Below are 13,497 nucleotides of genomic sequence, written 5' to 3' on the forward strand. Positions count from 1 at the left end.
TGGAAAAGGACATGAACATTCCGACGTTGCTGTCGAGATGACACGTCTCTTTTCCGTCAAAGTGGCACATGTGGCGCCCCCTGGAGTCAAAGGTCACATAATATATGTTTTGTACGGGGCTAAACAAAGGGAGAATTATATATTGTACACTTTTCAACCTGACAGGAAGTGAGAGAGTTCACTTTGAAGGCTGACTGAGTAATAATTGTGTAATGTCCTCTGGCGGCCAACTTCATAAATAATCCCGATGACGTCATCGCGTGGATTTGGGGCTTGGCGGTTCGGTAGAAGACAAACAAGAAGCAGCCATGGAAATGATGATGAAATTTACAAAATACGACAAAATGTTTGCTCCGTTTGGCTCTTGTCAGATTTTCATTCAAATCAAACTTTTGGGGATGAAAATCTGACTTCATGACCGAGATAATGACGTTAGCCGAAGCAAATAACATGTCGGCTTTGAGAATTTACTAGGATATACACTTAATATACTGCATAGTTTTTTTTCCCTTAATATATACCGTATATTGAACTGTTAAATTCTTATTTGAATCACTCTGGACTCTGCTCACCCCATGCACAATTTCCACAAGCCATTCAGCAAAGGAAAATAATGGTTTGAATGAAAAATAATCACGTCTTGGAATATGTACGCAAATAATTGTCTTTGGTTGCAATTTCCTGTGAGGGCCCTACAAAGTGTTTACAATGGGATGATTTTCATGTGTAATTGGGGATGTTTACCAATGTTTATTTTCCTTATTACAAAAAAAAAAAACCGCACTATAATATAAAAGAAATGATTATGTCATAAAACTTGCTTCCACGTGCTGTACTGATGTTTCAGCCCAATGCTGGAAGTCATAAACGTTTATGTTTAAATGGTGTTTGTTGAAAATGTCCACGTGTTCGTTTACGACCGATTTTTTCATTAAATTGTATCGATAGCTCTGACACTTTATGACTTCGTAGCCACATGTTTCGATGAATATTTCATGTTTGTCAGAGTCACTTGTTTGCTAATCAAACTGCTTCTGCTTCTTTCATCAGTGACAATTTGATAGCCCCCACCCCTTCGCGTTCTCCCCTTTCGGCGCCATACTGCCTGTTAGTGAAAGCGTTAGAAATTGAACCTTCTGTGGTTAAGTGCAGCACTTCAGCTATTAACTTTCATTACATCGGGAACATGTTGCTTCACATCTGAAGGGACAACAGAAAAAAAAATTGTATCAGCGCGTCAGCGGAAAATACTTTTATGTCGTTGAATCAAACTTTACCTTGGGGGGGCCCATTAAGATCTAACAACTCCAGTATGTTTTTTTTTTTTTTTACATTGTGCAATGAGGTCTTGACTTAGAAGTGTAATTCGTTCCGTGACCCAAAACACTCAAATCATCTTTCCCCATTGAAATGAATGGAAAACACCATTAATCCGTTTGAGCCCTCCTAGCCCTGTTTTATTAAGAAAAATAGCACTCCACAGTTTTGTACTTTATAAAAACATACAGTCGCTACCAAAAAATAAATAAATAATGTAAAACGTTAAACAGCTAGTGCATCATGATTTCATGCATTAATAATTCATTGTGTATAGTGTTTAACAAATTCATTCGATCACCGGCAATAAAGAGACCATTCAGCACCCTTCTAGAGATTTTTTTTTCCTTTTTCTTAAGGTTTTTATGTCATCTCCTAGTTTTGTGTAGTGTTCTGTAGTATTTTAGTTCATTGAGATGCACCTCCAGAAGCTTTTATATAGAAGGTGGGTAACAAAGAAGTAAAAGATAAAGAACAGGCTACATTTTTAATCGTGTCGTTAGAATTTAGATCATTTTGATAATGCCTATAAACATCAGCCCAAAGCAGGCATAGAGAACAGTTAGGACTTGACCGAGGAAACCTTCCCTTCAAGGAGGATCACGGCGACAAGGCTGCAACGCACCAAGCAGATGGCGTCGACGTTCTCCTCGCAGGTATGTTTACCTCCTTCAAGTGCACGACAAGGTGAGCAGTTCAGGGGTGGGACCTCTGTGCCGTAGCATCTGTTCGGATTTACCCAAGTCCAAGACCTGTACTTCAGTGCAATGCACTGCAATGTAACATACAGCAACATAACATAACGTGCCGGCAACATACCGCGATGTCATGTATCCCAAAATACTGCCACGCACCACAAGGCAAGGTATCACGACATAACGGACCGCGACACAAAAGAACGCAATGCAACGGACCGTGCCATAACCGCGCTGCATTTCATCAGAGGCAGCAAGTGGAAGGACTTAAACCCTACAGAGTATGAATTTTCCTTGCTAAAGAAGAGACAGAAGGAAATATAACTTCCCTGCCTTCTGAAAAAAACAAACAAAAGCTGCAAGCGGCTGTGGAGAAAGCCTGGAAAAGCATCCCCAAAGAAGAATGCAAAAGTTTGTAAAGGAAATTATCGGCAAGATGAGCCATCGGTCTACCAGCTACCAAAATATTAGAAACACCAATCAGTAAGTGTCAATCCAAAGCATCCATCCGACGGCCATGTTTGTTGAATAATCCCGAGTAAACATAACCGCGCTGACCTTTGCGAGTTGGCGGGAGGGAGGCGGCCCGACGGCGCCAGATCAGAGCAGCGGGGTGCGGTGTCCCCGCCATCGATGTCACGTACGTCAAACAGCCGGGTGTCCACCCCCGCGCCCCCGAAGCGGGATGTGGGGAGGCCTCGTCTCATGCTGTTGCAATATGCAGAAGTAATAAAATAAGTAATGAGATTTCTCATGTGTAGAGAAAGCCATAAAAGACGCCTTTACATCGGAACTGTACCTGATGAAAATGGACCATTCAGAAAACTCAGCAGAGAAGCCTTGTCATGAATATAATTCATAAAGTCTAAAAAAGTTCTATTTCCTGCCTGCTGCCATCCACCTGTCAGTCTGTATGCAAAATTTCCTCATGTCATGTCTCTCGTTTGGGATTCATGGTTCTTGTCTCGATGCTTAAACCGACTTATTTTTAACCTTCTCATGGACTCGCTGACACTACGCCGATGACTGACAGGCCGACACGCTTCGACATGAGTGACAATGAGCTGGATGAATACGGATGGAGCCATCGGTCTGTGTGTCCGACTTCTAAAGTTACGCTTGGCTGGCTGTGCATGCTGATAAGGTCCGGTGAAAGTATAGATAGTTAACAAGTAGACGGACAAGCTCAGCATACCGCAACATAACTTAACGTAATATAACACAATGTAAAGTACCGTAACGTACCGTACCGCAACTTAACGTACTGCCACATAACCTAACACTACATTGCACAACACAACACAACCACCTGTACCTTACCATATCATACTGCACCATAACAAAGTATACTTCAACGAAACGTACCACAACGTAACATGCTGCAACTTAACGTACAATAGTATAACGTGACACAACTTAACACCCTGTATCATACCTTACCATAACGTACTTTAAGCACAGCGTAGGCACGATACCGCACCATCTTAAACAGTTACGTTCTGGTTGAGTATTCATCACACCAAAATGCATCTTTTCGGTGATTTTTATCAATGCAAACTAACAGGGCACTCATCATTCCATCTTCTGGTCGTCACGTTTATCTGACAACACAGATACGTGTTGTCCCTTTTCCAAACCTTTCATCAAAGTGCTTGCCGCTGTGTTGAATCAGATTAAATGAGGACGCTCGCTTAAAAAAAAAAAAAAAAAAAAACACATTTCAAAAAAGTGTTTGCTTTGATTGCGAACTGAATGAATCCATGGAGGCTGAGTGTTTGCGTGTAAGCTTCTTTGAAGCCCTGAACGCCGCCCCACGCAAAAAAGAGCACGTCAAATGGTCTGATGACGTCACGGAGCTAAGAATTGATCATTTTAAGGTTTCATAACACTTCGGTCTCCCTTAAGGAGGAAGAAAAAAGGGAATAAAAATCAACCCCTGTTTATTCCAGATAGGTGAAAAACTGGGCTATAGAGAGACCATACAAAAACTTTTTGAAAATGGTTTTATCCCTCCCGCACACTGTAAAGAAATGGGAGACTACCGTATAACATCACTTTGAGGAAATGAAAAGAAGGCACACTCGCACAGTTCTGACAAATAAGATGTAAAGCGTGCTTGCTTCAAGCTGTTCATTTGTTCATTAACTGTAAAATTGACACATAAAAGCGGAGCAGCAACACATACAAACAGAGTATCCAAAAATATCCACAGGCATATGCAGTATTCTCCATTACACTTCACTATTACCCGGCATGTTACGGCACATTCTGGTACTATACTAGACTAATATATATTTACTATATTATAAATTCAGACTTCCCTGTATGCTGTAAAAACCTATTAAAAAAGATCGGTTCAAAATCTGCAATATAGCGGAAGTTCACCGTACAGTCAAATGTCACAGCTTACTATGATGCAGGCTGACCGAAGTCTTTCGAGAAGTTGGGTGTATTTTCCTCCCTTTTCCTAATTGCTAATTGTGGTTGTTGTGTGTATTTCACCTCCGGACAATTACATATTTAATGAGACAGTTGATTGAACATTGGGTCAATTAGCAGCCCCGGGATGTGGGCTGAACTGTTGCTCTTAGTGCTTCCCATTCACATACTGCGGTGCCATTGCCATTATATGGACTAACTCTTTGTGTCAATGATGTGTCATCATGAAATGTCTGCAGGAAAATCAAACATCACCTAAAAGGCGAGCTGCAGGGAAGCGGGTGGAGGCCTGTGGGCGGGGGGCAGTGGTGCTTCATCTTCCTCTGGCGCCGTGAAGTTGACCACGGTGACATCATCCTGAAATGTAAAAAGGCTTTTTAAGGTGCGAAAAAAGGAGGCAGGAGCAATAGAAAGAAAAAAAGAAATGTCAGTTCCCTCAGAAATGGCGTGTGAATGCTAACAGATGATGTCACTGCAACCAAAATGGGAAAGAAAAGCAATGAATGGAGGGATATACTGGCTGGCGACCAGTTCAGGGTGTACCCCACCTCCCGCACGAAGACAGCTGGGATAGGCTCCAGCAGCCCGCGACCCTAGTGAGGATAAGCGGTAAAGAAAATGGATGGATGGATATGCTGGGTTCAAATATGCCCTCTAGTGGCTGTGAGAAGCATAAGGGATGACAGAGCAATCTGATTGGGCACTTAGGGGGAACAAAATAATCTAAAGAGAGTGTAAACAGAGCATATCATGGTGGAAGTCGAGCCACGTAACCCAAAAAATCGTATCGCTTCTTAATTTTGACTGAATCGTTTTGCATCATAATCGGAGTGAATCCTATCACTGATTCGTCGCATTGTAATTGGAGTGAATCATCCTCTTGTTCTTCCAAGTTGAGTCAATCGTAGTGCATCATATAGCATCGCAATACAATGAGAGTGAATGATATCCTACTGCTTTCGAATTTGAGTGAATCGTATCTCATCGTATTTGGAGTGAATCTTCTTGTATCGTTTCCTAATTTGAATCGCATCGTACGGCTTCTTGATTTGAGCAAATCATATCGCATCGCCCGAATTGGAGTTAATCGGATCATATTGCATCGGATTTCGATTGACTCGTATTGCATCGTAATTTGAGCGAATCGTTTTATTGCATTTCAATTTGAGCAAATTGAGTGAATCGTGTCTTCCTCATCTGAGTCATAATTGCATGATAACTGGAGTGAATGATCTCGTAAAGTGTAAAGTGAATTGTATCGCATCGTAATCGCCATTAATCTTATTATAATTGATAATAGTTCTGATTATTATCAAAGGATTTGGATATGAGTCACATGCCTGAATATTTCTCAAAATTGATATATATATATTTTTTTAATTGCCTCTTGAATGGGGTAGGAGCATGGACAATATTGAGGCATCCTTCAAGAGGGGATAAGCAGCGTGCATCTCCACCTCCAAACACGTTCCATCAATGCCGCGTTTGGCCGCGCTCCGACCTCTTGCGTCACTGTGGAGCTTTTTTTCTCTTCACCGTCCTTCATCCGCTAGTCAGGACCAAAGGGTGCAATGAATGTAAAAAGTGAGGCAAATACAGTATGCAAGTATGCTTTTTATTGGATGTTACCCTGGGCACAACAGTGGTCGAGATAGAGCCTAAGCCCTGACTAATAGGAATGTAGTAATTGGTGTCAAGGAAGTACGTTTCAGTGATAAAACTCAACTGAGAGCCTAACATCTTTGTATATCGAGGAGGAGCTAAGCTTAGCCTGGGTTGTTAGCGGAAGTTATGGACAGTCTTTGCCACCTGTGCACTTCATTTTTTTCCAAATAAAATTACCTCACCTTTTTAACGCAGTAGGGCCACCGTAGTTCTCATTTGTGTTCTGTTGTGCAAAAGCGAGCAAAACAAGTCCCTTGTCAAAATATGTAAGCGCTCCAGATGAATCACCATCTTCAAATCTAAAAAGGTCCCAACAGAATTGTGAATCAAAAGGAAAACGAGCAGAGATCATTTGGGAATGTTTATTAAAAAACAAAGTTAAAAGACGTGTGGCAGTTCTTCATCCTTACTGGCTGGAGGAAGGCGGTCGTGCGTGTCGCCCAGAGGGAGTCAGCGCGAAATAGCTGCCGTGCTGAAATCGGAGCACCTCGTTGCCCCAGCTGGTCCAACCCGGTTGCAGGCTTCGGGCAAACAGCTCCAGGCACTTGCCGTCCGCTTTGATGTACGGCTTCAACACCTCTGCGCAGGAAACGTGCGTTATTAGGGGATGGCCGCATGAGACCAGAAAAAAATCACCTATTGCCGATTAATTCCTATCTCGTTAACTCCTTATTTCGAAAATACTTCACAAACTCCCAGTACAGTCATCCCCCGCTACATTGCAGTTCGCCTATCACAGTCCCGCTATCGCGCTAATTTTTCTGTTCAACATCATTTTTTAGTGTGTTGAAATACATTTCATGTGTTTAAAAAGTGTGTTTTCATGTGACTACAGCATGTGGGAGAGTTAAAGACAAGTTGTTGTTTTTTCAAATATGTGGTCTCTATATGTCACGGATTTCTAACTCCCACGATGAACGGGGAATTGCTGTAGAGAGAAAACCTCTTCCGAGGCCAAATAATCCTCCATTTGATTGAAAATCAAAGACATTTGCGAGATGATACATTTCCACCCCAGTCCTGAGGGTGGCACATGACAAAGTAGTCAACTGACCCACTAAGAAAAAGAGACCAGAAGAACTTCATCAGTTATTGCCTAGTTGGGGGGAGCGAATGCTTTTTATAGGCTATTACCCTGGGCAGAACGGCGGTCGAGGTAGCACAAATTAACATTTGTTGACGACCACTAGCTTGCTTGCTAATGATTTGTGCGTGGTAATTTTCTCAAAAACCAGAAAAGTGTTTGTCTTGATTTGTACCACAACCCATTAGGGCAGCAAGCTATCTGGGCCAGGTCGCTGCCTGCAGTGAAATCAGCGTTGACTTAATAGCCAACTGGGAAAAAATCTGGGAAAGGCACGAATCCAATGTTTTGTTTCACTTTCCACCGTTACGTGTGTGGAGGAAGAAGAGTAGATAGATAGATAGATAGATAGATAGTAGATAGGCTTGCTTCACCGCTTCAGTGTGTAAACAAACGAAGCGATGCCACAGTTCGGGCTGTCCCCCTCCCCCAGAATATCTTTCACAGCACAGTGCCTGCCGCTGACCTTGAGCCTCAACACCTGACAATCGCACCTCCGCCGCCAACACACAGTGAGCAACTAAGTGCAAAAAGTCATTGAACTGCAATTTCTAGTCGTCATATACTTTCAAAGGGGTCCGGCAGTCTTATTTATGTATGTCTGAGGTTTGACCATCTGGCGATAGGCAGCGTCGTGCCTGCAACAGAAAGTTTCCCCCTCTACGTCCCCCGTGGCTAGCAAAGACGTCACTGACAGGAACCCCCATGTGAGAGGGGAGCAGGAGTGGGCGGAGTTTGCTTCGGGCTGGTGGCCTCACACTCCTTAAAAAAAAATAAAAATAAAAAAAAAAGTGACACTCCCTCACGGACAGTGCCTGAACGATGCCGCCGGTATCTTGTCACAGAGAGATAAAGCGCAAACACGCCCCCTACTGGTTGCGAGCGGTACAGGGGATGACGTCAAGGAAAAGCCGAATGGATCGTTCCGGCTCAAGGCGATACCGTGACATCATTGCTTTACTGTCCCATTTGGTTGACCTTTGACCTTAACTCATTGCGAATAGTTCGCAAATCGATATGCGTTAGCTCACCCGTCCCATTAAGTAAAGGCGATGCAATCCAGTGACCCTGGAATTGAAAAGTATTAAATAAAGTGAAATCAAATGCAAATGAAATAAATACAACCAAAAATGAACTATACAATGAAATAATAGATTAAAAATTGGAATTAAATGGTGGTATTTATAATAAAACAAATAGAAAGTAAAATCAAGTTCAAATAAAATTAAATAAAAATAATACAATTATTGGTGAAGGGTTTCGGAGCATCAAGGAAAGGAAAATCATTCAGTAAATACATTAAAATACATTAGATAAAATACAAAAGAAATCAAATGAAAGTGTATTTAATTAAGTGAAATTAAACTAAAAAATGAATACATGCCATATATATCTAATATTATAATGAACTAAAATATAATACAATCTAAAATAAAATAGATTCAGAGATGGAACTAATTTTAAAAAGTAATATAATTAAAAATATAGTTAAAGTAATCCAAATAAAATCAATCAAACACATTTTTTATGAAACAAATAAAACATGAACACAATCTGGATCTTAATCCATATTCATATTAGCAGTACAGCAGACTCAATATGACTGAACTATAACGACACACTTCCATGAAGCAGGCAGCTTTTGTTTGCCAGCAACACTGTTTTTGTTCCATTTTTGTCCCTATTTCTTTTGCTATACACGACACACTATAAATCGCGTTCTCCCGTGGGGGAGGGAAATGACGTCAAGTCTCTTGTCTTTCAGAGACGCTGGCGAGGTCTTCGACATATAGGCATTTGCGTCATAAGGTGCACAAAGGCAGGCAGGGCATAAATACATGTGGGAATGTGTCCATTTTGCACCTAAGTACAGTAAAAGTCCAGGTAAAAACACATTTTGAAGGTAACACTTTGTTTCTGAGGAGCCGGAATAATGTCCCTGGGTCAATTTAACCAGAGGCGTGTTTGATTATCCCGAAAAGTATCAAAAACAAAACCAAAAAAAATCCCAATAAACACTGTTTATATCTCATCAGACGATAGCTGGGCTAGGCTCCAGCGCTCCCGCGGCCCTTGTGAGGATAAGCGGCTCAGAAAATGGATGGATGGATCACTAACTCTATTACTTACTACGACAATAATTTGGGCATTACCTTTCACAGATCATGCTTCACTGAGCATAATACATAAATTGTCATGTTTAAAAAAATAAAATAAAAAATAAAAACTTATTTGAATGTACAACTCTGTGAAATTAAGCCTTTTTATCATATATTGCTAAAGTAAAAGAACTAGAATGGGTCGCACAAATCTATTAGTAGCGCAGCACTCAAGCTTAAAGCTGAAGTTGTACAACTCTAAAAAGGTTTTGCCACATAGATGGACGCTCTTTGATGCTGCTGGAGTGTCCTCTAGTGGTCGTGGGGGGGGGAAACAAGCAGAATTGAGCCATATTCATGCTTTTGGTTGACTTATTTTTTTATTTAATTTCACTTTAATTTATTTTATTAAACATTCCCCTGCTTTCCATGCTCTTTCCTTTTCATTATATTATTTTTTCACATGGAAATTCTATCACCCCAATTTAACAAAAATATGAATGTGTGTGTCATCTCCTCTCATCACCCTTTGGGAAAAAAGCTTGCGTTCAGATTTTTTTCCTTATACACTTTGCCATTACCCAGGACTTTGGTACCATCTTGTGGCATCCTAGGCTGTAAAGAACGAGCACTAAACCCAGGAGCAGATATGTTTTTCAGTAAATAGCCTAAGGATAAGTTACAAATACAAATAGGTGAAAAGCTCACCGTGAATACGCAGGGGTTCACTGTACTACACCATGTTGACCAAAGGGCACGTTTACCTGCGAGTGAGGGTTTGTGGGAGTGGAGAGCCGAGGGGACGCTGACAATTAGCCGCTGATCAGGAACAGGGGGGACACCCCCGCACCGCTCTGAGGGGCTAATTTAAAAATAGTCAAGTGTATGCTTACGCTGTAATTTTGTTTCAGGTCTGCGCAAATAAGTCACCTCGCCTGGGAGTCTGTGCGGTATCGGCCCAGGACCAGCACCTCGTACGGCTTCTTGTGCGGAGAATCCAGCGGAAACACGAACTGACCGTCTGTGGTAACCTGCAAGAGAAAGGTATAACCTGTCGAAACGCCTTCAAAAATAAGCATTTCAAATCCGCTAACATCCTCAGAGGAAAACCGGTTCACCCAAAGGACAAACTCCCGAGAAGCAAACTCAGCAATGTTGTTTAAGCAGTGCAGTGCATTGAGGAGTGCAAAACCTCTACATTGGCGAGACTAAGCAGCCTCTGCACAGGCGCAGTGCGCAGCATCGGTGGCGGATTTTTCCGGTCCAGAATCAGCGGTTAATTTGCATCCCAAGAAGAAGGGACATCATTTTAAAAAACACTGACGTGATATTTTCTGTTTTTTTTACCTACCTTAACCCAGAACCATTGGGCCACGGCCTCCACGCCCCAGTGCGGGTACAGCTCGTCACGAACGAAGCGCAGGTGGCTGGGCCGGTTGGTCACCCAGGTGACCACCAGACTGCCAGCGGATGCCAAGTGGGATATGGGGAGTCTTTTTAGCTGAGATGAAGGCAAAGAAGTGTATCTTCCAGGACAAAAAAACGAGGGAAACTGTCAATAAAGAGCCAACGCAAGTATCTGTACAAACATAAATACAGTGGTGCCTTGACTTAAAAGTGCCCCAACTTATGAGTTTTTCTAGATACCAGCCATCCATCCATCCATTTTCTGAGCCGCTTCTCCTCACTAGGGTCGCGGGCATGCTGGAGCCTATCCCAGCTGTCATCGGGCAGGAGGCGGGGTACGCCCTGAACTGGTTGCCAGCCAATCGCAGGGCACATTCAAACAGACAACCATTCGCGCTCACAGTCACACCTACGGGCAATTTAGAGTCTCCAATTAAAGCATGTTTCTGGGATGTGGGAGGAAACCGGAGTGCCCGGAGAAAAGCCACGCAGGCACGGGGAGAACATGCAAACTCCACACAGTCGGGGCCGGGGATTGAACCCGGGTCCTCAGAACTGTGAGGCTGACGCTCTAACCAGTCGGCCACCGTGCCGCCATACCAGCCATGTCTTAGTTAATTTGTGCTTTGTGCTGTGAGACAATTGGCTGATTATTGGCGCCGATATTCGGCATTTTGAAGCATACTGAAAAAAATGGTGCCTCTGATCTTTTCACATGTAGCGCATCCAAAACTTACCTGTGACTCCTCTTCACAGACTTGTTTTCCCACGGGGGATCCATGACGATGACGTCAAACTCGTGTCCATCTGCGGGATGAACCAAGCAACTTTTAACAACTTCTTCTTCCCGCAGGCCTTAAATTCTTTTTGGACTTACATCGGAGGAGAGGCTGCATCCGGGAGAAATCCGAGAGCAGGAACGCCGCGCGCGGAGGGATGACGTATTCCTCCCCCATCAGCATCGTCACGGCCGCCTCATCTGCCGGGTTCTCCGTCACGCGGGCGAACAGGTCCAGATGGGACTTGCCGCCACTGCCGTCACAGTCAAGTAGCTGAACACAGTTCTCCTGCTCCCCGTCGTCCACCAAAGGGAGCTCTTTGGCCATGTCGCACAAGCTGGCCAGGTTGCACTCCTGACAGGGAAGGGGGTCCTTCACCGCATCCCTCCCTCCATGCAGGTAGCCCAGAAGCTTGGCAGACTCCACCAGGGACTCGGTGCCCTCCAGAATGACGCGTCGGACCTGCATTTACACAAGCAGTTTATAAAAACTGAGTTTATCTGCTATGGAAGATGGTAAAAGGAAAATGTTGGGCTTTGGGGTCAAATTTCAGGATGACCCTAAAATAACACTATAACCTTTCGAGGTGAAATAAATGTGACCTTCTCTAAACTTTCCCCGATTTACCTTCTCGTGAAAGGCCTTGGACTCGATCTCTCCCTGGTTGAGTTCACTGTGCTTCTTTCTCTTCCGCTTCTGAAAGTAACAAATCTCAATCAATGGAAATTGACCGTTTTACGCTTTGTAAAACAATTGCACTCTCCATTTTTTTTTTTTTTAGCTAATGAAGTGGACAGGGACGTACATTCTTCCACTGCACTTTTGTTCATAAAAAGTTTCATGTTCAAAAGTTTGCCCCTGGACGTCAAAATGAAGTAGCCAGGTTTATGAGTTACCTTTGGTGGTCTTTCTAGCGTTTGCGAGGCGTCCCGCTTATCTGAATGTCCATTATTATCGTTATTATTAATCCCAGTCCCATGGCTCTTTAAAATCTGGAAGTACTTGCTATTAAAGCGTCCCTCCATTTCTGATTTCAGCTCCCCTTGCCTTCTAAAACAGCGCACGTAAGCCTGGTCGATAAACGAGCACGCGTCCAAATGCCACCCGTGTGTGCCCTCCACTAACACCGACATTGTCCAACTAGTAAAGTTTAATAACCAGCAAACGTGGGGTTGCATTTGCTGTTTTCACGAGGTTAGCTTCGGCTCACGATGCCTGCTGCCATTAGCCCAGTCCACAACGTTAGGATCATGGTGCGTTCCATTGCCCTCGGAAATCGCAAACTCCCTACCTTCGACAAAATAATGTGCGCTCTAAGTCGGAATGCTATTCGTGAGCACTATACTCACACGTGTTTAACCTATAGAATGTATTCATTTACCTCCATTGATAAACAACCAACGTATCGTGGTCGTGAGTCTTTTTTTCTCTTTACTTTCCACCGAATTCAAACTATGCGTCTCCTGAAAAAATATATTTCAGATTTTACGCAACGCAGCAGTAGAAGCGAGCGAGCTCATTGGCTCGTTATTTACTTTCGCTTTGTAAAACAGGAAGTGCACGCCAAAGCCAGGTTTAACCACTTAACCAAAGAAGAAGAAAAAAATCCAGGACCATTGAAGGCAAGCGTGTCCCAATGTTTTGTTTTATTAAAATAAAAAGTATGGGGAAAAAAGTTCAATGTTACAATGTATCACACTTTTGATTTTAAAATATATAAAAATGTCATGATTTGTTTTATTTACAATTGTAAACAAAATGATAATAATAATAACGCAATATCGCATTACGTGATACATGATTGATGTGATTTCTTTAAAAAAAAAAAAAAAAAAGCAATGAATCTAGAAAAATGGAATGGATGACTGGTTTTCACGCATTTTTAAAATAAAAAATGTAAATCGTATTAATAGTTGTGAAAAGTTTGCACATCCCTGATTCAAGGTACCCAAAGCCCAGCCTTTTGGCCATTTGTTACGGAGCCCCTAAACGCACACGTGTCAAATCAAGTC

General features: G+C 42.6%; 1 protein-coding gene across 2 annotated transcripts; it reads right to left on the reverse strand.

Moving 5' to 3' along the window:
* Positions 1 to 1,513: 1,513 nt before the first annotated feature.
* mettl4 (methyltransferase 4, N6-adenosine) lies at positions 1,514 to 12,720 on the reverse strand. Of its 2 annotated transcripts, XM_061666962.1 has the most exons (11): positions 12,382 to 12,720; positions 12,113 to 12,181; positions 11,584 to 11,947; positions 11,444 to 11,513; positions 10,651 to 10,825; positions 10,230 to 10,330; positions 10,064 to 10,161; positions 6,527 to 6,695; positions 6,299 to 6,415; positions 4,707 to 4,808; positions 1,514 to 2,720 (listed from the first exon to the last, which is right to left on the reverse strand). In XM_061666962.1, exons 1-11 carry the CDS (start codon positions 12,661 to 12,663, stop codon positions 2,480 to 2,482), a joined length of 1,788 nt encoding a protein of 595 aa, XP_061522946.1. In that variant the 5' UTR covers positions 12,664 to 12,720; the 3' UTR covers positions 1,514 to 2,479. The 2 variants fall into 2 exon arrangements, with proteins under 2 accessions (XP_061522946.1, XP_061522948.1); XM_061666964.1 differs by lacking the exon at positions 6,299 to 6,415.
* Positions 12,721 to 13,497: the final 777 nt, after the last annotated feature.

The sequence above is a fragment of the Phycodurus eques genome, chromosome 21, assembly GCF_024500275.1.
Source record: "Phycodurus eques isolate BA_2022a chromosome 21, UOR_Pequ_1.1, whole genome shotgun sequence".
Taxonomy (NCBI): domain Eukaryota; kingdom Metazoa; phylum Chordata; class Actinopteri; order Syngnathiformes; family Syngnathidae; genus Phycodurus; species Phycodurus eques.